Source organism: Haliotis asinina, chromosome 3 (assembly GCF_037392515.1).
Source record: "Haliotis asinina isolate JCU_RB_2024 chromosome 3, JCU_Hal_asi_v2, whole genome shotgun sequence".
NCBI lineage: Eukaryota > Metazoa > Mollusca > Gastropoda > Lepetellida > Haliotidae > Haliotis > Haliotis asinina.
Genome location: NC_090282.1, coordinates 52,666,229 through 52,694,036, shown reverse-complemented (window position 1 = coordinate 52,694,036; position 27,808 = coordinate 52,666,229). Strand labels below are relative to the sequence as shown.

At 39.0% G+C, this 27,808-nt stretch overlaps 1 protein-coding gene and 1 long non-coding RNA gene across 3 annotated transcripts in view; one reads left to right on the top strand and one right to left on the bottom strand.

The window, feature by feature from the left end:
• Positions 1–27,808, bottom strand: part of LOC137278155 (uncharacterized) — an 84,334-nt gene that overhangs the window by 10,349 nt on the left and 46,177 nt on the right. Inside the window, exons 4-6 of the long non-coding RNA XR_010956645.1 lie at positions 12,483–12,744; positions 7,436–7,555; positions 3,295–3,399 (exon numbers count right to left, since the gene is read on the bottom strand). This is a non-coding gene — a long non-coding RNA (uncharacterized lncRNA). The remainder of the gene's footprint in view (positions 1–3,294; positions 3,400–7,435; positions 7,556–12,482; positions 12,745–27,808) is intronic.
• Positions 1–27,808, top strand: part of LOC137278154 (zinc finger C2HC domain-containing protein 1B-like) — a 174,637-nt gene that overhangs the window by 113,231 nt on the left and 33,598 nt on the right. Inside the window, exon 6 of one of the 2 annotated variants that reach the window (XM_067810324.1) lies at positions 7,438–7,558. The exons of the other annotated variant lie outside the window; for it this stretch is intronic. Coding sequence (XP_067666425.1) covers positions 7,438–7,558 — 121 coding nt within the window. The remainder of the gene's footprint in view (positions 1–7,437; positions 7,559–27,808) is intronic. 2 annotated transcript variants of the gene reach the window in all.

The following is a 27,808-nucleotide window of genomic DNA, read 5'->3' as shown; positions in this document are numbered from 1 at the left end:
CCCTACACCTAGGCAATCACCCCTTTGTCAATCAAGCAGATCGGCCCTAGAAAACCCGTGAAGGCACCTTTTACAAAAGTGCTTCTTTCCCCTATGTTTCGATTGATCATACAATTTGCGAAAATTCTTAATCCATGTGTAGTGATATTTTTCACCTTGTTGTATCATAAATATATTGATTGTTCTCCGCCCATCCTTATACAATAAAGGACTTATCGTGTGTACTATTACATTTTTACCTTTGAGTCCGAATATGTTTATAGTTAAGCCTGGATTTTGTTTTCTGTATTTTTGAGACCTGATATGAGGGTGGGTTCATCTATACCTACCTAATTGATCCCATTATCTTCCGGATAACTGGAAGGTCTGTCAGAATGTTTTTCAGCTGGAAATTTAGCAGATCTTATTTAGCAGATTTATCACTGTCCTCATACAATTGTTACCACGTTTTTTAACGTTAACCATGGCTTGTGTTTTCTTAAAATAGTCAGGCAGAGGTAAGTATGATCCACCTCTCAGTGGTTTCTAGTTTGCTATATGCAGGTAGATCACATTAATCTTATGAACAACCCAACCAGCCCCCATATTAGTGAAACATTTTAGTGTTTTCTAGTAATTTTCCCAAATGACCTGTCTATAGAAGAGTTGATAGTATCTGGTTGCATTGTAACTTCTTGAATACCTCTGACTTAAACAATGTCCTGGTCAGTTGTTTCATTTGCCTGTTGTTTCTCTAGTATCATCTTTAATGTGAGTTGAAATTTAATACCTCTTAAATCATTCAGTTCTTCATCAAATACCAATTGTTTTATATCTTCAACTATTTTCCTACAGCACGCTCAGTTGGTGTGAATTGTAATTCTATAGGTTGTCGTTCCTTTAGTAATTCGAAGAGCTCAGACTTTATTAGTGCTTTCACAGTAGGTTTTTTTTTGTACTTTAAACCTAATAAATCTAGTAACTCATGTTTTCTCATACGAGAATACCCTCTCAATCCACGGTCACGTGCTTGCTTTTTCAACTCATTCACTGCAACCATGTTAGAGTGTTCATAATATATGTTAAACATTTCTCTAATTGTATGTCATTGTGTGTAATCAGCTGTGGACTTTATCGATCGTGTGAGGCTGTCTGCATTGTGTAACCAACTCTCTCAACTAGCGCGGACTTTATCGATCGTGTGAGGCACATCAAGGAAGTAATATACCACTATTGCCATAGAGCTATCATGTGATCGCACTGTTCATAACAGAATAGACACGTTAAACTGAGATTATTGCTCTCGGTCCTAAGTAGCTCAATCGCTTGAGGTGTGGGCTTATCCAGTATTGCATAGCTGTGCAATGAGTTTGCTTCCCACCAGTTGAATTTATATTTTAATTATATAGGAGTTGGCTTGTTGACAGCCATCGTAGATCCGCGTTCCTGTATGAATGCCGATGCTATGCTGTTGTTTACCCAGGATACCATGTTCATACATGAACCCTTGTGGTGTTGTGGGATACCCACAGTGGGGCTTTGTCCGCACACTTTTAAACTGTAATTATTTTATAGAGTGAGGGAATCCCCCCCACCCCTGTTTAAACGCAGTTCCAGCGCTAAATGTGAATGGTTTTTGCAGAGGAAAACTAGTTGTATACTTAGTCTCAGATGTGGTGCACCTCTGGTTTTCCCCACAAATTTGCAGGGGATCTGGAATGTGGGCCCGTACCACCATTCACCCTACTACTGACTGTGACATTCTGGACATAAAAACCCCAATTTATCAAAAAAACAGCAAACAGGTATGACATATTTTATCATTATGAGGAACAAAATACAGTTTTCTTGGATAATATAATGTTTAGAAATTAAATTGTTTCAGGGCAATGTGCTACTCACCAAAGTTCTAATTTTGAGTAGTAATTTTGAGAAGGACCTTTATTTGTTCAAGATCTTTTCTAGCTCTTTTCTATTTCTGACTGTCCTGTGAAGGTCCCGGGGTAGAATAGGCCTTCAGCAACCCATGCTTGCCATAAAAAGCGACTATGCTTGTCATAAGAGGCGACTAACGGGATCGGGTGGTCAGACTTGCTGACTTGGTTGACACGTCATCGGTTCCCCATTGCGCAGATCGATGCTCATGTTGTTGATCACTGGATTGTCTGGTCCAGACTTGATTATTTACAGACCGCCACCGTATAGCTGGAATATTGCTGAATGCAGCGTAAAACTAAACTCACTCACTCACTCACTCACTATTTCTGACTTGTGAAGGTCTGGGGTAGAATAGCCTTCAGCAACCCATGGTTGTCCTAAGAGGCAACTAATGGGATCGGGTGGTCAGGCTCACAGACTTGGTTTGGAGATGTCATCAGTTCCCAATTGCGCAGATTGGTGCTCATGTTGTTGATCACTGGATTGCTTGTCCAGACTCAATTATTTACAGACCACCACCATATAAAGCTGGAATACTGCTGAGTGTGGCGTAAAACTAAACTCATTCACTCTTTTCTATTTCTTGAAATAGTTATCTACTGATGAGCAACACCTCTTGTTTTTGTGTATTCCAGTTTCCTGGGCTTTTGAACACGAATCTCAGGCAAACATGACAGGAAATAGTACAATCATTGCAGACTAAGGAGTGTGGTCCTATCTCTGTGACCTAAATGATAATTGATGAGCATAATCAGTGGCCAAGTTAATTGTTTCTTCCCTTTAATAGCCATACCCAGTCAATCCCCCCCATTGTATTGTGGTTTGTTGGACAGAGACATGTTCTCCAAATACGTTGATGTATGTGTTATGTAAATCTTCCTATAAGTATCCAACTCTATATGATCCTCTAGCCGATGATGGAGGCTGCACACAATGTGTTCCACTTTAATTAATTAACAATGATATTTATGCATCATCAGGTTCACCATTGCACAATTTACACATTCATTTTAAAGAAACTGGTACATTTAGTTCAGAAGATAAAATCCTCCCTATCCAGGCAAATCAGGACATGCGTACATCAGGCCATTATTATTGTGTCTTAAAGATAAAATAAAATGCAGCAGAGTGAGGTCTGGTGGTCCTGGTACAGTCAGGCTGTTAAGGCTGCTCATCATAGACTTGTACCCTTGCTCCCTCTGCATACTGCCCAGACAGTGAATGGGCCTTCTCCCAGCAAGCACTGCCTAGTCAAACCCACAAAGAACTTTACAGGGAATATGGAAACTCCACAACAGGAGGATTTACTGGAGCAGGCAATGAGACTTGAGACATGTTATCTTTAATAGCAGTTGCAACAATGCAAAGAACACTTACATAAATGTAGCTCAATGGATGGAAGGGGCGATAACTCTCCTTTTCAAATGATACAAGCAACGGTAAAACTTCTCGCTTCCAGTCTAGTTGCTGACTCAAAGTGCGCTGCAACAATTTTCTACATGTAAAGACAGAATCCAGCAAACGTGTTGCCGTGGTCACCATCATTGTAGAAAAGGATTGTTTACGACAAAAAGCAATTAACTGACACATGTTTTGCTTTTTTTAGTTTAGAAAGGCATCGTTTGTTTAATTTCCAAATGCAGTACGAATTGACACGATAGAAGATATCAGGGAAAACGCCATGAAAAGTAGGTATATTGTCACAGCATTTCCTATGACAGAACACGAGACATCTATGAAATAATGAAAATTCTGTTTTATATGTTATCAGCTGTTATGTTATTCCCAACGGTAATTCTTTAACTATCAGGCCCCCCTAAGTAATTGAAGGAATTACAGCAAGTTTGAAGGAATTGCATCTCAAATGTAAACAAACGCAGCCCACTCACGAAACAATTGCAGCGATATCGGTAATTTAGCGGTAATAACAGAAACACATCGGCCCTATCGGAAGCAATGTCGGTAATACTGGAAACATGCTCGGCCATGTTCGGAGATTTTTCGGTCGCAAGCGGAAACTGACGCAGCAAAACATGGCGTCGTTGGAAGAAGCACCCGTCTCGGTGAGTTTTGTTTTTAGTTCCTACTATTACATTTTTATACTTATCCATCTTTGACCACCCGTGTTGAATGCGTCTAGGTATGAGGTGTTGTCGGGGCAATAGCTTATGTTTTTAGGAAAAGATAGTCACTCTAGGAGAGTGTCACAAGTCATGCCCCTGGAGATTGTTTACATCTGAACATCGAAGTCGTGCCAATGATTACGAACGTGCGCTAGATATAACATCATTTTGTTTTGTAAAATGCGTTTAAACTTGTCAATTGCGCTTCATGGCAAGAAACGTTATGGCTCATAAACTTCTTCATGGCGTTCATGTGACACTCTTCTGCATTGACAATCTTTTCCTAAAAACATAAGCTATTGCCCCGACAACACCTCATACCTAGACGCATTCAACACGGGTGGTCAAAGATGGATAAGTATAAAAATGTAATAGTAGGAACTAAAAACAAAACTCACCGAGACGGGTGCTTCTTCCAACGACACCATGTTTTGCTGCGTCAGTTTCCGCTCACGACCGAAAAATCTCCGAAGATGGCCGAGCGTGTTTCCAGTATTACCGACATTGCTTCCGATAGGGCCGATGTGTTTCTGTTATTACCGCTAAATTACCGATATCTCTGCAATTGTTTCGCGAGTGGGCTGCGTTTGTTTACATTTGAGATGCAATTCCTTCAAATTTGCTGTAATTCCTTCAATTACTTAGGGGGGCCTGAACTATTGCCATATTAAAATCTTGCAAATAATGCCTATACTACCACCAATCTCAATGTAAAACAGTCGGAGATACGTCTCCGGTGAACGAGTATTTCCTGGAAGCTCTTTATCAAGAATTTGTGATTATTACACATCCCTGACAATTGAAGAAATTCTGTATAGAATGTAACAGTTTGTTAGAAACATATATATTACGTTTTCAGCAGCAGTTCCTCACTAATCTGAATCCATTTTGGTGCCATATTCTGACACTACTGACACTACTGTATATTTTTATGTATACTGATACCAGTGCCATACACCTATTGTCCAAGCAATCAGTCGGTTGCATCAGAAACACCAGTCATCATAGCTTGAAATAAAATATTTACCCCTCGTAAAATATGTCTACCAGTCAGTGTTGTGAGTCATGTTATATATGTGAGTTTATTGATTCATTTCTTATAAAAGAAACACCACTTAAGGCTCTTAATATATTTACAGAGATTTCTCTCAGCGAACAGCATATACTGACCATATACTGGTCAGTAATTCTGACCGCCGAAGCGGATGTGTATGATAGAATTACATTTCACATGTTTCCGTTGTGTTTCTTGGTAACATTAAATTGACCAAATATTTCCCTTGACAGACCATGTACTATCTAACTTTAACTCTCTAACTTTCTGATTTTCATTCAGCAGTTCTTAAAGAAAACTTATGGTTATGTCTGTATGGTAGGAATTAACACACAAAATGTGTTTATTATCAAATATGTGAAGATAAGTTGATGCATTTATTTATATTATTACAAATTTAACAATACAACATACAATGACTGAATAAAGTCATGCATGTGTAATGTAATATTAAAGTACACATGCACCAGCATACGAAGAATCAGAAAGAATTACAACATTGTACAGTGCAGATACAATGTATAGTGGGAAAAGGTATTGACTTTATTTGTATATATTTGTGTTAGAATTTGAAAAATCAATTTAATGCAACAAAACATAAAGAGCAAGGTCTAAAAAATAAAATATGACCTTTTTCATGACTATTATAATAATCTGATCATTGTGAAGACAAGGTGTATGTAGACACCTTGTCTGCAGGAAAATGTAAACCATTTGATGCTGACAACACTTAACAGTACCATTTATTATATTAGAGATTGAAATTTATTATCAATATGAATATATGTATTGTTTAGTTGTGTAATGAAAAATAGGATTTCGAAAGTGCCCTTTTATATGTACTTAACCTAATGGTAGTTTTGCTTCTTCTGGGCAAGGGGCAATTAGTATTTTAATATTAATATTATTTCCTTTATTAAAACTTAAGAAAAACATTTTAATTTATACCCTTAATTGAGAATAATTATAATGCAGTCATTGTAGAAATTTGCATTATTTTTATGCATTATTTATCTATATAGTGAATTTATATTTCATGCATCACAAACCGTTACAGACACAAAGCAAGTAGATTTTAGTTATGCCCGTGTTTATCACATTTGAAAGTTGGCTACATGTAGGCAATGATTGACATAATTCGTCTGTTACATTATTTCACAATTACTTGACCATTTCTCACTTTCCTCTGTACCTGCTAAAAATCTGTGTTGTCAGAAATCTCAATCCCATCATGACCAACCTGATGAAATTTATGTAACAAGACTTTCAGCGTTTCACATTTCGTGCACCGCATCAACACCCCACCATATTTAATTCCATGAATGCTGCCATATTGGCCGTAATACTAAGAGGATTTGAGTACATATACAATGAAAATACACTGCAGTATTAAATGTGTGATACTGAGACATGTAGTGCCAGACTTGTGCCTGATAACGATCACCTGATTCCACCACCTTGCTTTGAACTGCCATTTCTGGATTCATACTTGCAAAAGTAAGCAGTCATGCCTATCCCAGGTGTATCGTAGAATCATGGAACAAATATTGCAGGACATAACAGTTGATATTCATCATAAAAGGGAAAAGATATTCTGTCCATGCATGAATGTTATCGGTGAAGGTGAAGACTATGCTGGTTAAGTGTCTGTAAGTGTAATTGTAACATGTACGGCTCATGCAACATGTGCTATCAGTTTAAGCTTGAACCGTCTGGATCAGTGCACCTAGCGGGTTAGTGAAGGGAAGATAAATTCAAAAAGATTGCCCATTTCAATATTGTGTCATTATTGTTGGTTTCCTGACCACAAAATCTCGACACTTGTTATGGATATGCAACTTCTTCATTCTTTGTGCATGATGTTTCTGGGCTAATACTTGCCCCTTCATCAGGTGAATGACTGAATAAGTGCAGGGGTATATAGCCACAGGGGTGTTTTTACAAAGGTTACCATAGTGTAGTATGTACATGAAGCCAAGGGGTTGTTTTTGCAATAGATTAGCGTGGGAGGGTAGGGGGAGTACATAATGTTTGTACAAGGTGTTTACATGAAGCATGGGAAATAGGATGTACAATGACAGTGATTATGTACAGTAACAGTTAATGCGTAGCATATTTAGACAAACACTGTTGTTTGATGAAGTCAGTTGATGCTCCATGCATTAGGAAGGAACATACCCTAGTCACTGCTATATAATAGTGTCAAAATATGGGGTTAATTGATGATTCCATAACTTGTTGAAATAGTTGAGCACAGACCCTCTGTTACCACTAGTGAAAGCTGTAAGTATAATGTCAGCTGTATGCAAACTCACCAATTTATCATTTATTCTATACTTACAGTACCAAGCCCCTCGTCCTAAGGTGAAAGGCAGTCCTAATGGGTTATCCTCTGGTGTTGCACCTTCCAGGAATGCTCCTGGAGGGCAGTCCATGGTCCTCAGTTCAGCTGCTTCCAAACCTGGTAAGAAACATATATTGCAAGAAAACATAAAACCTCTTGCAGTGAACTTTGGACAATTTAGAATACCAGATGACTTCATCCAGGGGAGAGAGTCTGATAAAGTTCTTAAGTTCTGAAAGTTCTTATTTTCCCCACGCCGGTCATGTCCAATCATAAGGAATTTGTGGCAGAAACTCAATGGCCTGAGGCTCCATTATTTAAGACCAGACAGATGCGTAAATTACCACATTCTTCATATCAAATCAGGGCAATTGAATTATCCACATCGTCTCAAATGCTCAGCTCTACAGGGTAAGATTCGGGTCTAGGTTAACTGCCCCCCAGACAACTGCCCCCCGCCAACTGCCCCCTGGCTATCTGCCCCCCATCCATTGTGCCCCCTGGACAACTGCCCCCTAGGCTAATTGCCCCCTGGGACAAGTGCCCCCAATAATAACAACACACCAACTAATACATGTAATTGAGAGCCCTATATACCACACAATATATCAGTCTTCAGATTCACTTAGAGTTCATATGTTCAAAATGTTTATAAATCTCATGTTATCTCTTATGAATTTGTGAAGAGAAGATGCAGTCAGTGTAAGGTTAAGGTTAAAGTTAAAGACGGGGAAGTAGTTGGTTGTCTGCACTGCATGATCACACACATGCACCAGACTTTAGAGAAGCAGAGACTGATATCATTGATGCCTTTGAGACCCTTGATCCAGAGGTCCTCCAGCCAGTAATCGACTACTTCTGGGGGGGGGGGGGGTTTAGCTGTCCAGGGGGCATAGTGGATGGGGGGCAGATAGTGTCAGGGGGCAGTTGTCTAGGGGGCAGTTAGCCTGATACCTAAGATTCATATCCAGCTGTCAACAGAGATTTTCCATATACCTCTCTCTATAGACCAGGGTTTGCCCACAAAAACCCTGGGACACCTGACGATCAAGGAGAAAAGAAAAAGATAGTTTGACAAGTTTGTCTGTATTATCAACAGCATTCAAGAGCTAAATTAATGGTGTATTTCTGGCCAAAGCAGTGTTTTATTCACAAGCACTCTCATCCAGACTCTTGGCAGTATTCACAATCTAGCAAAGGGATCATCATCTCCATCAGCTACTCCCAGTGGTGCCTCAAGATCTGGAGATGTGCAACATGCTTTACTCTCAGTCATTTAGTGTTAGGAAGTGCTGGAAGTACTTAAGTCATTAACTTCAATTTCCTCTTTGCACATTAGCCTTCAGTCAAGCAAACCCTATTGTCAAGGACCCCAAAGGAGCAGGCCATGCTGGGCCTACAAAAAAAGTAATTATAGCGTAAACATTCCATCTGGATTATGGTTGCCTTAATCTGTGGTTTCCACATGCACATACAGAATTGATATGAAAATTTAAACACTCTGTCATAGCTCTCCCTAGCCGTGTGATCCTAACCTAAACCCCTGAATTACCCACTGTTTGTTTGAGAAACCTCACAATTTTTCTGTTTGATGTACCAGACAGACATGTCAGAGATGACATGAAAAATTTTCCTCTAGAGTCTTCAACTCACATCAGTCATTATATAGGTTAGTGTTTGGCATTGTGTAGATTGATTTGTGTCTGATTGTGTAGATTGATTTGTGTCTGATTGTGTATATTGATTTGTGTCTGATTGTGTAGATTGATTTGCTTTGGTAGAATTTACTAAATTTTATACATATTTGTATTTGTTGGGTTGTTACATATCCCGCCCTTTTTTCCAGCCATTTTTTGCAGTTCAATCATGACTAAGAATAAGTATGTTCAGTGTCGAAAGTTTATGTCTGATACAGATCCTCATTTCTTATGCTTGTCGTGTTTTTTGGGTACTCCCTGTAGTTTGCAAGACCGTTGTCTTTTACATTCAGAGTTATCTGAGGTAGAATGGTTGAATATGGACTTGGCTAAATCTACTCCTGAGAAGCATAAGGTTTCCCCTTCGTCAAAGACCAGTATTACTAAGAAATCAAAGTCCCTTGATATTCCTGCTTCCTCTCAGAGATTGGCATCTAGATCCAGTTCTAAGCCCAAGCCTAAATCAGAGCCATTCCAACTGAATTTAGCAGCTATTACGGAGGTATATACCTCCTTTAAATCAGATCTTCTAACTTCAGTCTATGAGGGGTTTGGAGTTGAGAAATGAGGCTGAGAAAAATTCTCTTCAGAGAAGTCTACAAGAGGATATAAAATATGGCATGATGACCTTTGTATCCCAGGCTGCTGATGGGATAACTGTCTCTTCAAATACAGAAGTCCACCAGTGGGTCCACAACACTTTATTCATGATATAACTGGTTTACAACTACATGATGGTGTAACAAGGGGTGGGCGCATTTAGGGAGGCGATGGTCAGCCAACCTGCCTAGCCGCTGTCTGAGGGTCCAGTCCAGGCTCACACAAAGCATTCTTAATTTAAACCGAGGGTCCTAATCAGGCTGTCACATGATGTATTTGTCCATATGTCAGCCAGCAGTATCCTGCACCTCATCCACAATGTTATGCTTCCGTGGCCAGCCGGCCTTTATCTAACTAATTAGAGGCAGCTAATGACTCACTGTTGGTGGCCATGAAGACAATGGTTAATCTGTGTTGATTGCCTTTCTATTGACAGCCATGTCATTATTTTAGAGAGCTATTTCAGTTTACATAACTGAAGGAATATAATAAATATTTCTCATAAACCCTGTTCCAAAATGACAATGACATATGCCTACAATATTTGGTCAATATGATTGTTTTGATGATGGCAAGAGCCGTAGGTCATCAGTCTGAAATTTGGAGGTGTGGTGTTCTTGAAAACCAAATGTCATGCTCAAACATGATCAGAAGGCTGTTGACCACAGGGAGAAGACAAGCACTTTGTGTGATGGGGACAGGGGTCAACCTGATTGATCCAAGCCACATTTTGTTTGCCAGTCAGGTCTGTTGTCCCCAGGAGAGTATCTCCCTGCCACTCAAAGCCTGCTACCTTGTCCCATGTGGGGAATGTGCTTCAGCCGGATAACGGGATTGAATCAATTCCCACGGGCTTCTCATCCCAGCCAGCTACTAACCAGCAAGTCATGACTACCTCGTGAGATTACGATAATAGGAATCAAGTGTGACGCTACCACAGTTCTAACAGCTTATCCATGGGCGCCATGGAGTAAATCGACATGAGCAGGCCTCCTATTTTACACTGGCACCTGATTTATCAGACTTGGAGGGTGATTCTGTTCTTATGTCCTAGTTGGAATTCATTATGAAAGAATGATTACTAACAGTTCAGCCTATGGATACTGTGGCAGAAGATAATTTGTCACACGATGGTCATTAAAATTATTCATGGACTTTATCCAAGCACAGTACCTTCTCAACCAGAGGAGCTGTTATGGGAATTACCGGTGGAGCATGGATCATTGGGCTGTTTACCGCCAGAGAAGTTACCTCAATTATCACTTCCTCATTCATCGGCCTTTATATATAATTAAATTGACTCTGTACGCATACAATTTGAATTTAGCCAAGGCTTCTTCTCTTAGTGTTCTACCAAAGTCAATCCAGAAACCAGCGTATGGCATTCATGACAGGCACCACACATGGATAATGATTTCACACAGTTTCAGGATGCTGGGCTCAGCAACGCTCCATTTACTTGCTAATTCAGTGATCTCAAGGATATTGATACAGCTGTATGTTCATCCATAGACATTTTACAGTATACTACCTGGTTTGCAGCAGGAGTGAGGGAAGTGTTACCACCACTTTTCCAAAACTATGAAGGCATTAAGAAAGGCACTTTAGTGTCTATGTCAGCAGAAAAAGTGGCCATGGCGCATTCCTTTCTGGATGTGGTTTATCAATCAGTGGCAGATATCACACACAATCAGTTATGTACACTGGGAAGATTGACAGCTACAGAGAGGGCCTGTAGATTTAACTCTATCTGAGGGTTACCAAATTCGGTTAAAGATACACATTGCAGCAGCCTCAGCATTCGGAATCCCTGTTTCATGGACAACACATGGAAGCTATTCAGGCTAAGAATGCTTTTACAATGTGTAATTTGAACCAGAGATTAGCTTCAGCCTTGCTATCTCAAAGTAGAGGTAGACCACAGACCAGAGCTAGGAGGGACACGTCATCTACTACTTTCCAGTCACTTTCATACCCTAGTTGTGAACAACTTCTGCTCAGGACAGCCTTCCACCAGGGGTAGAAGCAGAGGTTCTAGAGCTTTTCATGGTTCAAAGAATCAAGAAATTTTGACTCAGATATATGAACTCAGTCTTATGATATTTGAAACAACCCTTGACTTGGAAACAGGCTTCGATTTCATTTTACCAGTAACTCAATCTTCTGTTGAGGTTGATTTGCTCAGTATGTAAGCAATTGGGGACATATAGCTGGATATTGTTAGTAGTGGAGAAAGGGTTTATTCTATCTTGGGACACGTTTCCATCAGTGACTTACCAGCCAGTAAGGGAATTGTTTTCATCTACAAGGGGATCGTGTGCAAGGGGCAATGCTGGCCCTTCAACAATTATTAGACAAGGGGGTCATTATGGAGATCTCACCAACAGACAAGTCTTCTGGATTTTATTACCCAATTTTTTTCGTTCCCAAGATGGACGTTGGTGAGATGAGGATGATTATAGACCTGAAACTTTTAAACAAGAACTTTTTAAGAAACACTCCCAAATTGAAGATGGAATCTTTAAGGAATCTGAGAACCTTCATTCAACAGGATTCAAATTTTATCAGCATAGATCTCAAGGATACATATCTTCATGTCCCCATGCATCTTCAATCACAGAAGTACATGCGTTTTGCAGTGAACTGCCGGAGGTTCCAGTTTCAAGTACTACAATTTGGTTACTATGAGAGGCAGAATCAATTTCAGTATCTGAACTTGAAAGAGACGATCATCCCCTCCAACTTACTGCGTCAGGAACTTTCATGGTGGACAGTTGACAGCACCATTCTTTTGGGAGTCCAGTTTCACTATTCCCCTCTGAATATTGCAGTTTATTCAGACACTTCAGCCTCTTGCTGGGGTGCTCACATGAATACTCAGCAGGTTCAGGGTCTTTGGTCTTTACTCAGCAGGTTCAGGGTCTTTGGTCTTTGGAGGAAAACCGTCTACACATTGACTGTCTTGAAATGTTGGCTCTTCAGAAGGCTCTTTCCCATTGGTCCTGGAAGCTGTACCGGAAAAGTATCATGTTAGTCACAGACAACAGTAAGGCCTACATAACAAGTAGTATTAATAATGGTTATACGGGACCATTTCAAATATATAAGCTATATGATATCAATATTACGATCTAGACCCCACTTCTTCACAAACATTGGAAAAACAGACACCACCCGTCTGCCTACACACAAGCAGACAGCTGACTGCTGTTGTCTGGTGTACTGTAAATCATTAATTTTTTGCGAGCATGATATTTTTGCGAAAATTGCGAATGACTTGAGCTTGCAAAAATATCATGATGCAGTTTGCTGATAGAATGCAATGAATAATCAGCAAACAACCTATCCTATCTTCGCTTTATTATTCACCAGTAAATATATTTAGCAACAGATCTAGACAATACATATATTAAACAATGACAACAATGCGAAGAATGACTAATTAATAACATTACCCAAACTCACGTGTCACATGTCAAACAATAGATACGTGATCAAAAGATACTCAGTCATTACGTCCGATAGTCCAGACAGGCGCCAACCATGCAACGCACATTTCTTAGACACTGTTCGAAAAGCCGAGACCATCCAGCGGGCGTGGATAGGTTTCATGACACTTATCTGGAGATCAACAGCTTCGCCGACTAAACTGGTCCTTCATCAGTGCCAATTTATTAGAGTCACTCCATTTAATTTAATCCCTTTGAACTGTTTTAAGCTTATCTGGCCTATGCAGCAAGTGTTGTTTTAGGAAAACATCACTGATTGCATACATGCGGAAGTACTTCACTGAATGGTGTTCAAGATTAGAGGCAAACTTTAATATGTGATTGGATTTACTTCAGATAAAACTTTCAGATGCAAGTAAGCTTTGAAACTGTCAAACTATACTATATTTTGAGAATTAGGCAAATCGCGAAAATATTGTGACGCAAAAATGTCTGTTGGTCGCCACTCGCAAAAATATCATGACACAAAATTTCGTGATTTACAGTATTTCCTAGACTTAACAAATGTCTAAATGTGAATCTATCGATACTGGCTGGCTGAGAGCTGGGTCACACAGTGCGTGTGTATCGATAAAGTGACAACCAGTTAGAGAAATGATTCACATATAGTATGAACCCTGTATCATGGCTACAGTACGTGAGTTGAAGAAGCCTGAAAGTGAAAGTGGTGAAAGTGGTATGCTGAGGTATTCTCGTTACAATTCACACCCACTGAGCGTGCTATAGGAAAATACTTGAGAGGTTGGAAGATGGAAGTTCAAAGAAATATAAACTTTGTGGGTATAAAACAATTGGTATTTCATAAAGTAGACGAAGAACTGAAGGATTTAAGAGGTGTTAAATTTCTAATCACATTTGAGATGACACTAGAGAAACAACAGATGAGTGGGGCAACTGAATACACTATTGTTTACATCAGAGGTAATCAGCAAGTCACAATGCAATCAGATACTATCAACTCTTCTATTGACAGAAACATGGAAAAAATTCGAGAAGCACTAGAACGTTACACTAATATGGGGTCTGGTTGGGTTGTTGATATGATTGATATGATCTACCTGGATATAACAAACTATAAACTGTTGAGAGGTGGATCGTACTTACCCCTGCCTGAGTATTTTAAGAAAAAACAATCTATGGTTAACGTTAAAAACTGTGTGATGATTGTGGGAGGGTAGCGATAAGATCTGCTAAATTTCCAGCTGAAAAACATTCTGACAGACCTGCCAGTTATCAGGAAGATGATGGGATAAATTGGAAGGTATAGATGAACCCATTCCTATCTCTCAGTGGTCAAAAGTAGGAAAACAAAATCCAGACTTAGCTATAAATGTATTCGGTCACGAAGGTAAAAACATAATACTGCACAGGATAAGTCCTTTAATGTATAACGATGGTCGTAAAACAATCAATATATTTATAATACAACAAGGCGAAAAATATCACTACACGTGGATCAAGCATTGTATCTGACTGTTGTATGATCAATCGAAACATGGGGGAAAGAAATACTTCTGTGAAAGGTGCCTTCACAGGTTGTCTAAGGCTGATCTGCTCGATTCACACAGGGATGACTGTCGAGGTGTAGGGGAGACAGCAGTACGGGTAGATATGCCGACCAAAAACAACAATTTATTGAAGTTTATGAGCCACAAAAATCAGATGCCGGTACCATACATTATCTACGCCGACTTCGAAGCTATCATTAAACCAATCTATATGGTGGCCCAATCCCCTAACAACAGTTTCACTCAGAAAGTTCAAGAACACAAGGCGTGTGGGTTTGGATAGGTGGTCGTTTGTTGTGATGGCCAAACTAACCCACTCGTTATCTGTTGAGGCCCAGACGCAGCTGAGAAATTTCTAAAGTGTCTACAACATGAGGAGGAGAAGATCAAGAGAAAATTACACAACACTAATGTGTATGACCCAAGCAGATCGTGTGGCTCACATCAAAAGCACACATTGTCATGTTGTAAACCTTTGAATGGTGATTCAGTGCGAGACCACTGCCACGTGACAGGCAAATACAGAGGTGTGGCTCACAATGAGTGTAACTTGAACTTACGTATCAACACTAAGCTAATTCATATCCTGGTGGTGTTTCATAATTTACGAGGGTATGATTCACACTTGATTATGCAAGCTATTTCAAAGGTAGAAGGCAACATATCCTGTATCCCAAACGATATGGGGAGATATATATCCTTTTTGCTAAAGGGTATTTAACCATATGAATATATGGATGACTGGTCTAAGTTTAATGAGACAGAGTTACCTCCCATTAACCACTTCTATAGCAAGCTGTCAGACTTGTCTGTCTCACAAGACGATTACAAACACACAAAAAATGTATGGGAACAACTAGGCTGTAAGAATCTAGGTGATTACCATGATTTATATTTGAAAACGGATGTGTTGTTGCTGGCAGATGTTGTCAAGATATTCAGGAAAACGTGTTCAAAGCATATGGGTTGGACCCCGCATGGTATTATCGTGGGCTATCGTGGGATGCCCTGCTGAAGAAAACTGGTGTGGAGTTAGAATTATTCACAGATTACGACATGCATCTGTTTATTGAGGAAGGGTTACACAGGGGTATTTCTATGGTATCAAAACGTTATGCTTCAGCAAACAACAAGTATGTGGAAGGTTATAACCCTAATAAACCTACAAACCATCTACTCTACCTCGATGCTAACAACCTGTACGGCTGGTCTATGAGTCAATATCTACCGACAGGGGGGTTTGAATGGGTACCTGACCAGCAGGTGGATGTTATGAGTATTGCACCTGATTCTGATAAGGGTTATATACTTGAAGTGGACTTGCACCAGTCTCACAATAGTTACCCCATAGCACCCGAACGGTTGAGGTTTAACCAAGACTGGATGTCTGAGTACCAACATAACTTGCTTGAGAGTATGGGGGTGTCCACCATTGAAAAAATGTTACCGAATTTGATGAATAAAACAAAGTATATAGTTCACTATCATAATTTACAGTTGTATGAAGCTTACTAAAATACATAGAAAACTCAGTAAATCGATGGAGAATTTACGAAAATGTGTTAACGTGAAGCTAGTCAGGTCAAGTGAGGAAGACAAGCTCAGGAAACTGATAGCAAGCCCAGCGTACAATAGAAGCACTATATTCGATGATGACTTGGCAGCTATTCATATGAAAAAGAGCCACATTAAACTTAATCAACCCGTCTATGTCTATGAGTATTCTAGACCTTTCTAAACACCTGATGTATGATTTCTACTACAATAAGCTCAAGAAACAATATGGCGACAGGTGTGATGTGTTGTACACGGATACAGATACACTAGCACTACTGTTGATGGAGATTAAAACCAAGGCCGTGTACTGTACGTATATTGAAAAACGATATACACATGTACAGTACAAGCGATTACCTGAGAGACCACCTTGTGTACAGTCAAGTCAACAAGATCGTATTAGGCAAGATGGAAGATGAATGTGCTGGCACACCAATCACTGCATATGTGGGGTTGAGACCTAAGATGTATTCTATCAATACAGCAGACGACGTTGAAATAAAGAATGTGGTAAAACGCCATATCAAGCATACCCTCTACAAACAAGAAAAAAAGATTCAAACACCAGATGAACATACTTTGTTGTGATGGGCCTAAGATATAATAAGAATAAGACATCTCAATCACCCATGCATACAAAGCGATGGATAGCCGCGGATGGTGTCAGTACCTATGCTTACGGTCATAAGGATATTTAAGTAACAAAAATATAATGATGAAAGTTTACTACAGCCCTCTGGGATATTGGAAAGGGGCAGACGCTATTGAAAAATTACCTAAAGCCATACGCGTTTTGGAAGAAAAAGCCAAAGCCTGGTTACAAAAACAAGCTATATGGCAAGTATACTTACCAACACCAAGATATATACCCAGGAGAAAATTTGGTATTCATATCCCTACTCAAGTTCACCAAGCCGACCTGTTGTTTCTTCCACATGATAGGGTCAGAGGTAAAACCTACAAGTACGCCCTGACAGTCGTCGATGTAGCCAGTTGCCACAAGGAAGCCGAACCATTAACTGCAAAGGACGCAACACAAGTAGCATGTGGTTTCAAGCACATATACAAACCCAGTCCGCTGACATGGCCTTCCAAGTTGCAAGTCGACCCGGGTAAAGAATTCATGGGTGCCGTTACACAACTGCTAGTCAAGAAAAATGTCAAGATAAGGAGGGGTGCGACTGGTGAACATCGAAGTCAAGCTGTTGTTGAGAGATTCAATCGCTCATTAGCTGAACGTTTGTTTTCACACCAATATTGATGTGACCTGCAGTCGGCTGGCCGCAATACTGAATGGGTAGTACGACTTCCTCGTATGGTTGATTTTATGAATCACGAAGTAACTAGACTACTCGATAAGAGACCACTGATGCAATCCATATGAAGTCTGTTGTAGTAGATGCAGCAGCACTCCGTCGTAAAAAAGAAAAAAAAGATTCCAGATCGCGCAATGGTTAGATATTTATATCAACCAGCTGAATACGAGGGAGACACCTGTAAACGTGAAACAGATCCTGTCTGCTCTATGAAAACATATAATATCGATCGAGTGGATATAAAAGCCGGGGAACCTAACTTGTACTTCCTGGTAAATGGGCCGCACAGAGGCTTCATATGTGAGGAATTACAAATCATACCTTGATCTCAAACAGGCGTTTAACTTCTTTGATGTAGTCCTTTTTCTTCTCGTAAATAAGCTGAAACTGCTTTTTATCCATGCCATGCACTTTGCATAAACTATAATGACCTTTAACCCCATACCACACACTGAACAAGTGTAGTTAACACTATCTTTATACAGTGATAAGAACAATAACACTGGCTGTGGCTCATTTTATGACAAATGTTCGTTTTCCCCATAAGTACCCAGTTGCAAACATGTCTCATTTTGTGATATATTAATTTGTGAAATTAGTCTAATTGTTTTACCATTAACACTGTCACCGCTAAACCGAGTGCCACGAAGATCAATTCACAATATTTCTGACCCTCTGAAGGAGTGTAATACTGTGTCAACGTTGGTTCATTTAATGGTTCCAGTTGTTTACCTGTTAATACATAATATTCTTTCATAGCTTCGTCGACGTCTGTGAAAGTTCTAACGGCCTTATTTTCGCGCTGGAGTTGATTATTGATAAAATCTAGTCTCTTCAAATGTCTCTCAGCGTATTCAGCCTGTGCGGCTTGTGTCTCTGTGACTGTATTGTGTCATTTATGTTCCACCTCTATCTCAGCCGCGTTTGACTCTCTCAATTAAGAAAACAGGAAATTACTCCCGGAAAATGCTAGGGCATTCACGAGAGCTCCACAAGCCATCATTGCTACTGTAGCTATATTATGTACATTACTGTAAAATATTTTCAGGTATAATACCTTGCTTTACCAAGACATCCTTGGTGGCCATCCCCATACCAATGTTCATAGTAAGCATAAACATATCTCACATGTCAAAGTCTAGTTTTGTAGTCGGTTGTTTTATAATCATTTTAGTCAACTGAGCATACCCTACTGCTAACCCGGAAACCACCAATGCATGGTATGCGTTGTTAACGAACGTTTTTCCCTCCGACATAATATGTAATGATAGAGATATAATTTTAATTATAACATAATATGAGGGTCGATAGTGGGGGAGACCCCCACATCCCCAGGGTCCTGCGGACAGCTGACTGTCTATGTTGAGGGTTTGACCCACAACATATATAATGAAACAGCAGCAGTGGCTACTACACTATCTACGGCTATCCACTTACTTGGGGTTTGTGTAATTATGTAATTATTATGTTTATTATGTCTTGTCATTTCTTCTACCAGCCTCAACTCTTTTTGGGTTCTTGTTCTTGGTGACTTGTGTCACTGGGGTGTGGGGTGTATCCACTGAGCTCTCTACTAAGCTGTCGTCCACCAGGGTGTGGTGGGCCTTGCCATCTTTTATAATATTATTGCTATCATTTATTTTATTAAATTTACAATGCTTTGCTGTCATGATTGCTGCCATCATCACAGCTAGATACATACCATATTTGTGGTACAAAGCAAAACTGATATAACTCAAGGCATTATCGATAAACGGGTCCTTCTCTAAATCCTCCCACAAATAGAGACGACGTTCCAGTGGGATTGGTAAAAGGTCCGACGCTATGCCTGTGTAAATCTGGGTAATAGTAGAACCTATGACTTTTGTCATCTCAGCCCCAAGTTGTGCCTCATACCTAGCATATAATTTATTGATTTCCTCATCTGACATTTTCTGAATCTTATCACCAGTGATGTTGTTGCCTAAATATTGCTTTCCCTTACCACCCACGACTAGTGTTATCAGTCTGTCTCTCTGCTTGTTGTCCTTTTTTTCCTCTGCGACTAACATCTGCTCTAGTAATTCATCACACTCCATTTTATGATATAGTGCTCTAGTTTTTATTTTCAAAAAATAATATCCAACATACGCTAAATGGATAGAGATAAAGGTCATGTTACACACGACTAGAACTTCAAAAACAGTCATTTTACTAACATTTACTAAACTATTACTAAAATGAACTGGGTCATTACTAAAACATTACTAAATTTACTAACATTTACTAAAAATTACTAGGTCATTACTAACATTTACTGGGTAATTACTAAAATAAAAGCCGACTGCTACCTATTGGGAGTGTGGGGCGTTTTTGTAACCAGGCTTTGTCTTTTTCTTCCGAGAAGCATGCAGCTTTATAGTTAATTTTTTAATAGCATCTGCCCCATTCCCATATCCCTGCGGGCTGCAGTAAACTTTCTCCATTATATTTCTATTACTTAAATATCTAGTGGGGGAAATCCCCCACACCCCTACCCGTCCTTGTACCCCACAGTGGCTGTATTGACACCATCCGGGGCTATCCAGCGTTTTATGTCTAGCGGTGATAGAGATGTCTTGTTTAATATCAATCTGAATATTGTATGCCCGTTGCTACGGAGTATGTTCATCTGGTGTTTGAACGTTTTCTTCTCGAATAGGGCCTGTTTGTATAGGGTATGCTTAATATGTCGTTTCACCACATTCTTTTTCATACCCTTAGCCTTTCCTATTTCAGCATGGTCTGCTTTATTGATAGAAGACATCTTAGGTCTCAACCCCACGTATTCAGCAATTGGTGTGCCAGCACATTCGTCTTCATCTTTCCTAGTGTCTTTTTGTTGGTTAGGCTGTGCATGGGGTGGTCTCTCAGGTAGTCACTAGTGTCGTACAGGTGAATATTGATTTTCATATCCCAGTGAGTCAGTATCCATGTACAACACATCACACCTGTCGCTATATTGTTTCTTGAGCTTATTGTAGTAGAAATCATATATCAGGTGTTTAGAAAGGTCTAGAATATTCATAGACATAGACGGGTCGATTAAGTTTAATGTGGCTCTTTTTCATATGAATAGCTGCCAGGTCATCTTCAAATATAGTGCTTCTATTATCAGTTTTGCTGAGCTTGTCTTCCTCACTCGACCTGAAAAGCTTCACGTTAACACATTTTGGTAAATTCTCCATCATTTTACTGAATACAGAGTTGTTCATGAGTTTGTATCGGTTTTTCTTGTAGTCGTTAGTAGCCAGCTTTCGCATGTTTCTGTTCATCCTGATGTAGGGTTCCATCCATGGGCTTTGATTGAACTTTAGTATTCTATGTACTTTAGTAAGCTTCATACCCAACGATAGATGTAGCTGTAAATTACATTAGTGAATTATATACTTTGTTTTATTCTTCAAATTCGGTGCGATTTCTTCAATGGTGGACACCCCCATACCCCCAAGCAAGTTATGTTGGTACTCAGACATCCAGTTGGGATTAACCCTCAACCGTTCGGATGCTACGGGGTAACTATTGTGAGACTGGTGCAAGTCCACTTCAAGTATATAACCCTTATCAGAATCAGGTGCAATACTCATGACATCCACCTGCTGGTCAGGCACCCATTCGAATCTCCCTGTCTGTAGATATTGACTCATAGCCCAGCCGTACAGGTTGTTAGCATCGAGAGTAGGTGGTTTGCAGGTTTATTAGGGTTGTAGGGTTTAGATACCATAGAAATACCCCCTCGTAACCCTTTCTCAACAAACAGGTGAATAATTCTAACTCCACACCTGTTTTCTTCAGTAAGGCATCCCATGATAGCCCAGGGCTTGAATAATACCATACCGGGTCCAACTTATATTGCTTTGAACACGTTTTCCTGAATATCTTGACAACATCTGCCAGCAACAACACATCCGTTTTCAAATATAAATCGTGGTAATCACCTAGATTCTTACAGCCTAGTTGTTCCCATACATTTGTTGCTCACATACAATTTTAGCGTGTTTGTAATCATCTTGAGAGACAGACGCGTCTGACAGCTTGCTATAGAAGTGGTCAATGGGAGGTAACTCTGTCTCATTAAACTTAGACCAGTCGTCCATATATTAATACGGGTAAATACCCTTATGTAGTAGCAAGGTTCTAGTTTTCTCTTCTGTGTATCGATTAGTTATAGCCAAGTCATCTGGGTTATTAGCCTTGACCAAACTGTCTAGAGACGACAACAGAAACTGAACACTATCTATGAATCTCAACCCATTTAGCGAAAAGGATATATATCTCCCATATTGTTTGGGATACAGGATATGTTGCCTTCTACCCTTGAAATAGCTTGCATTATCAAGTGTGAATCATACCCTTGTAAATTGTGAAATTCCACCGGGATATGAATAATATTGGGTTTATTCTCAACTTTAGATTACACTCATTGTGAGCCGACCTCTGTATTTGCCTGTCATGTGACTGTGGTCTCGCACTGAATCACCATTCAGAGGTTTACCGCATACATGACATGTGCTTTTGATGTGAGCCACACAATCTGCTTGGTCATGCACATTGGTGTTATGTGGTGTAATTTTCTCTTCATCTCTCCCTCCTTGTGTTGTAAACAATTTAGAAATTTCTCAGCTGCGTCTGGGCCTCTGTAAATAACAGGAGGGTTAGTTTGGCCATCACAACAAACAACCACATATCCAAACCCACACGTCTCGTGTTCTTGATTTTCTGAGTGTAACTTTGATTAGGGGATGGAGCCATTGTATCAGTTGGTTTAATGATCGCTTTGAAGTCGGCATAGATAATGTATGGTACTGGAATCTGATTTTTGTGGTTGATAAATTTCAAGATATTGTTGTTTTTGGTTGACATATCTACCCTTATGGCTGTCTCCCCTACACCTAGGCAATGATCCCTGTGTGAATCAAGCAGATCGGGTCTAGATAACCTGTGAAGGCACCTTTCACAAAAATGTTTCTTTTCCTTGTGTTTTGTTTGATTGAACACCAATCGACTGAAACGTGTTATCGTTATGTAGTGACATTGTTCACCTTTTTGTATTAAAAATACATTAGCTGTTTTTCTACCCTCCTTATACAATAAAGGACTTATCCTGTGGACTGTAAGTTTATTCCCTTCATGTCCGAATATGTTTATAGCCAAATCTGGATTCTGTTTTTCTATTTTTGTGCACTGGGAGATAGGGGTTGGCTCATCTATACCATGCCAAATAATGTCATCATCTACCAGATAACTGAAAGTCTGCATGGATTTATCTTGGCTGGAAATTTGATAATCCTTAACGATATCTATATACAGTTTTCCCCTTGAATATTTGTAATATTAACTCATTAAGCCCAAGAGCCGCTTCACTGCTCAACACCTGGAGCCCCCTGCTGATTGCCTGGCCGGCTGTGGCGAGACTAATTAGGGCTAATCACTCATGATATCCCTGGCTGGTTTCGTAGATTACAGGAAACTGTCTCGTCATCAGAGCAAGTCCTGATTGTTTAATTGTTTAATTGCGTTGTAAAGGTATATGTTGAAAGAAAGCAGGAGTGAATACATGTCATATATGTAACGTTTTACGTAATTTGATTACATTTTCCCTTGTAGACTTTTGGTGGCGTGTGTATTTTCTTAACACATGTTTGTATTCTTTGTATGTAAGACATACTTAACCAAATTGCCCCTCTCATATTATTGTGTGAGGTTAAATTGTTCAAAACATCTATGTCAATGGCAGTAAAGAAGAATTTACGCTCATGCCTAATAATCTTGGTGCATGTGTATTTTCTTAACACATGTTTGTATTCTTTGTATGTAAGACATAATTAAACAAATTGTCCCTCTCTTATCATTGTGTGAGGTTAAATTGTTCAATACATCTATGTCAATGGCAGTAACGAAGATTTTACGCACATGCCTAATAATCTTCTGTGAAAGAAGCCTTTTCGCTGATATGTTGCTAGTACATACTGAATATTTTAAGTACTAAAAAGCTAATGTGTAACTTACATGGAACAGATTCACAGTTTGTCACTTTGGTTCATCTAGATTTAACGCAGAAAATATACGTTATCACAGAAACATACATGTATGCATATTGTATAATGCTTTTCCTTGCACATACATAAGACAAAGGGTCATGGGATGGGCGTCATCAGTGTTCCCAAACAGGATGTTTTGTATCTCAACTGTTCAATATAGTGGCTGATTACTTATCTGTGACCAATCGTATCATGAGGTACCTGTCACAGAGGAAATGACAGGTGATGGGGCGTGGGCTAAATTTCTGAAGAGCACGTTTGGTCACTAGACAGCTTGGATACAGATTGACTATTGGTTTGATTGTTGACCAGTCGATATGCTGGATTTCGGTTTTATCAACTCTAGCTATCATGAAAAAGTTTGTGTATCGTGAACATACATAAGCGTAAGGATGCCTGAAATGTACATGTAGGACTAACAAGCACTTTGAGTTTATTTTTCTTTAAAGAGCTCAAATCGCTACAATCAGATCATTTTTACCCCGGATAACCCAATCCAACCATTGAGTAGAGAGAGTATTTATTTGCATATACATTTTGCGCACACTACTTGTACATAAAAAATAATGGCTTGCTGAACGTTTCAATATAATCTGGACATTGTTCCGAATAAATATCACAATTCAAGTAGATGTATTATAGAATTAAAATAAGTTACACGATACTGATTTATTGTGATGTATACACTTGCAGTTGAATCTCCCCAAATATTTATGAAGATGGGCATACTTATATTTGTTTTGAAAGCAAACGAATTTCAGAAGATTGACAATGGACTCCACAAAATGAATGAATGAATGATTTAATTTAGAAGAAGGTTTTGTAACCTTGTCACCGTTAATTCAATAAATATGCAAACAGAGTATCTTAGTATTCACTCCCAATGACGAGTAACAAACACTTACCTCCTGTAACAACATCTCATAATCCCCTTTCTTGTAGACGTGTTCATTTGCCTGTATAATCCCACGACATTGCAAGCAATTATTATCAAAACACATTAATTAGTTCTTCTGATCACCACAGAAAGTAACCTCTCTCTTAAGAAAAGCTAATCTTTGATCATTACTGCTAAATTGAATGAAATAATAGGTACAATACGAATTTAAAATTTAAAACCCCCAATATGCGGCTCTCGCTGTATGGGAGGTGCTTTTTGTCACTGCCAATACACGGCTCTCGCTGAATAAGAGCTGCTTTTTATAACCCCCAATACGCGACTCTCGCTGTGAGAAGCTAATTAATTTGACCCGCATATGCGTCTTAATGAGTTAATCGTAGCACGTTTGTCTGCGAAATATTTAGGGGTTGGTAAATGTTTCCCTCCTTTCAACGGTCTATAGTTTGCTATATCCAGGTAGATCATATTAATCTTATCAACCAACCAACCAGACCCCCTATTAGTGTAATGTTCTAGTGTTTCTCGAATTTTTTCAAATGATCTGTCAATAGAAGAGTTGATAGTATCTGGTTGTGTTGTAACTTCCTGATTTCCTCTGAAGTAAACAACGGTCTGGTCAATTGTTTCATTCCCTTGTTTTTTCTCTAGCGTCATCTTTAATGTGAGCTGAAATTTAATACCTCTTAAATCTTTCAGTTCTTCATTCACTTTATCAAATACCAATCGTTTTATATCTTGAAACTCTATGTTTCTTTGAACTTCCATCTTCCACCCTCGCAAATATTTCCCTATAGCACGCTCAGTAGGTGTGAATTGTAATTCTATGGGAGCTTGTTCATTGAGTAATTCAATGAGCTCAGACTTCCTCATACATGAATAGCCTATCATACCACGCTCGCGCGATTGCCTTTTTAAATCTTTTGTAGTAGAAGGTTTTTGATATTTTATCCCTAATAAATTTAGTAATTCAGACTGCCTCATACAAGAATACCCATGAATACCACCCCCACGGGCCAGCCGTGCAACTCACTCACTGTAGTCATGATACAGGGTTCATACCATATGTGAACTAGTTCCCTAATTGGTTGTCACTTTATCGATCACGCGCACAGTGTATGACCCAGCCAGCCAGACAGTATCGATCGATTTCACAAATAGACATTTGTTTAGTCTAGTGACTAGACCAGCCCACAGCAGACAGTGTGAAGGGAGAAGGATCTTGTCATTTTGGTTTTGGTGTTTTTGAAAGGGGGTCTAGATCTATGTTACTGATATTATATACTTATTTGTTTGAAGTGATTTAGAAACTCCATTAATAATACAACAGATGTTGTTTTGAGGTGTGAAAGGTGGATGATTTGAGGTCTAACAAAATGGTAGGTGAATATTTCCATTGGTAATATAATTTATCTTTGTGTTTGAGACATGGTAATGCATAGAATGTTTCTATTATAAATTTTTCGAGGATTTTCATGTACTTGTTACATTTTTTCATTTAGTAAAGTGTATTTATATGGTTAGGATGTAGGTTCATTTAGTAATTTTCTCTAATCTTAAGGTTAATTTCCATATAATTTCTGAGCTGTTAAAGTTAATATATTTCATGCAATTCTCATTCCTTTTACTGACTGTAATTTTCTTAGATGTGTAATACTCATGTAACGTATAACTATTTTTCATTTAGAGGATTTAGATGAGAATTATGACATTGGCATGAACTTTGAACCATGAGATTGAGGAACAACATGAACATAAATTATGAGAATGAACAATAGCATTGATATGATAAATGAAATAAGGGAGCACTCTGACGATGACACAAATCTTCATTTTGTTTACTATATCCATAATTCCTGAAGAAATCTCTAAGATGAAGTGAGTCTACTAAAATTCATCTTGGTCGACATTTGAGACAGGAATTTGTCGAGTTAATGTCTATGTTATTGATATTATATACTTATTTGTTTGAAGTGATTTAGAAAACCCATTAATAATACTACTACATGTCTTTTCAAACTACATGGCAATGAAAAATTACCAAGAAAAAAAGCTTAATTTCCCCTAAATAAAGTCAGCATACTCCTTACAGGGAACAATGAGTAAAGAGCTTATTGCAGGTGCCACTGACTGAAGAGCTAGTACAATCCTAATGTTGGCTCTTACAATTGGTTCTTCTTTGACCCAAGAAGGTACAGAGGTGTGTGGAGCCATATTCAACACTCATCAAGGTATCATTCATACCCTGTTGAAACACTATCAGGATGTCACTACCAGAATATCACAGTTCCATAAATAACCACACACTCTAAGGCAATAGAAGTCGCTTTGGGGAGAGCTCACATGTATGCTGGATCTAACATTCAGAGGATGTCTACATCTCAGATTCATTCAGAACTGGATCAAGGTGATCTTGATCTAATGTTCAGGGACATCGCTTAGTGGATGAGCCCTGACCATGTCATACATTGGACACATTGGACCATGCTGTTTTAACTGTAACTAGCTAGCTATTCTCGAAATGTTTGTAGCCCTACGAACTTCTTAAGCCCATTTGTAACACATTGGCTACGGTCAAAGTTAAGAATTCTTAGGGCTACGAACATTCCGAGAATAAGGGCCCTTGTACTTAACATCAGTTCCTCTTACATTTCTTTCGTGCAAATGCCTCAGCTGACTATGAACTACCTGAGTGCATGAACCTGAATATAACATGGACACTAGATCAGTTACATTCCTGAAATATCTATCCAGAGTCATAATTAGAGTGTTACCAGAAGTCCTTGCTTAGAATCCAAAGTATGCAATGGGACCTCTGGGACAGTGGGTTTTCATGATATCTTCTCTGACTATTATGCCCAATAAAAGCTGTCAAGTGTTCACATTGGACTGAGATACTTAGCTGTGGATGCTGCAGACTTTCTATGTCATGTCAGGAGCATTTAACTTGCCTACTCCACAACAAAAGTGCAACTATCTACTTGCGGGTCAATCCAACTACATGAGAAGCAATCAGATATAGAAATTGCAGTTATTTGTTTACATGAATTCTACTTAATATACAAAATCTGTTACTGCCAGTAATTTCAAACCAGAATGATACAATTCAGTTAGGTGGCAAGCTGAAATACAAAAATAAATTGACATATGGATGATATTATGAGAAACCGTGTTGTTTTTATTATGGTCACCTGCTGTATGGTATCAATGATGTTTCTTGTGGAAT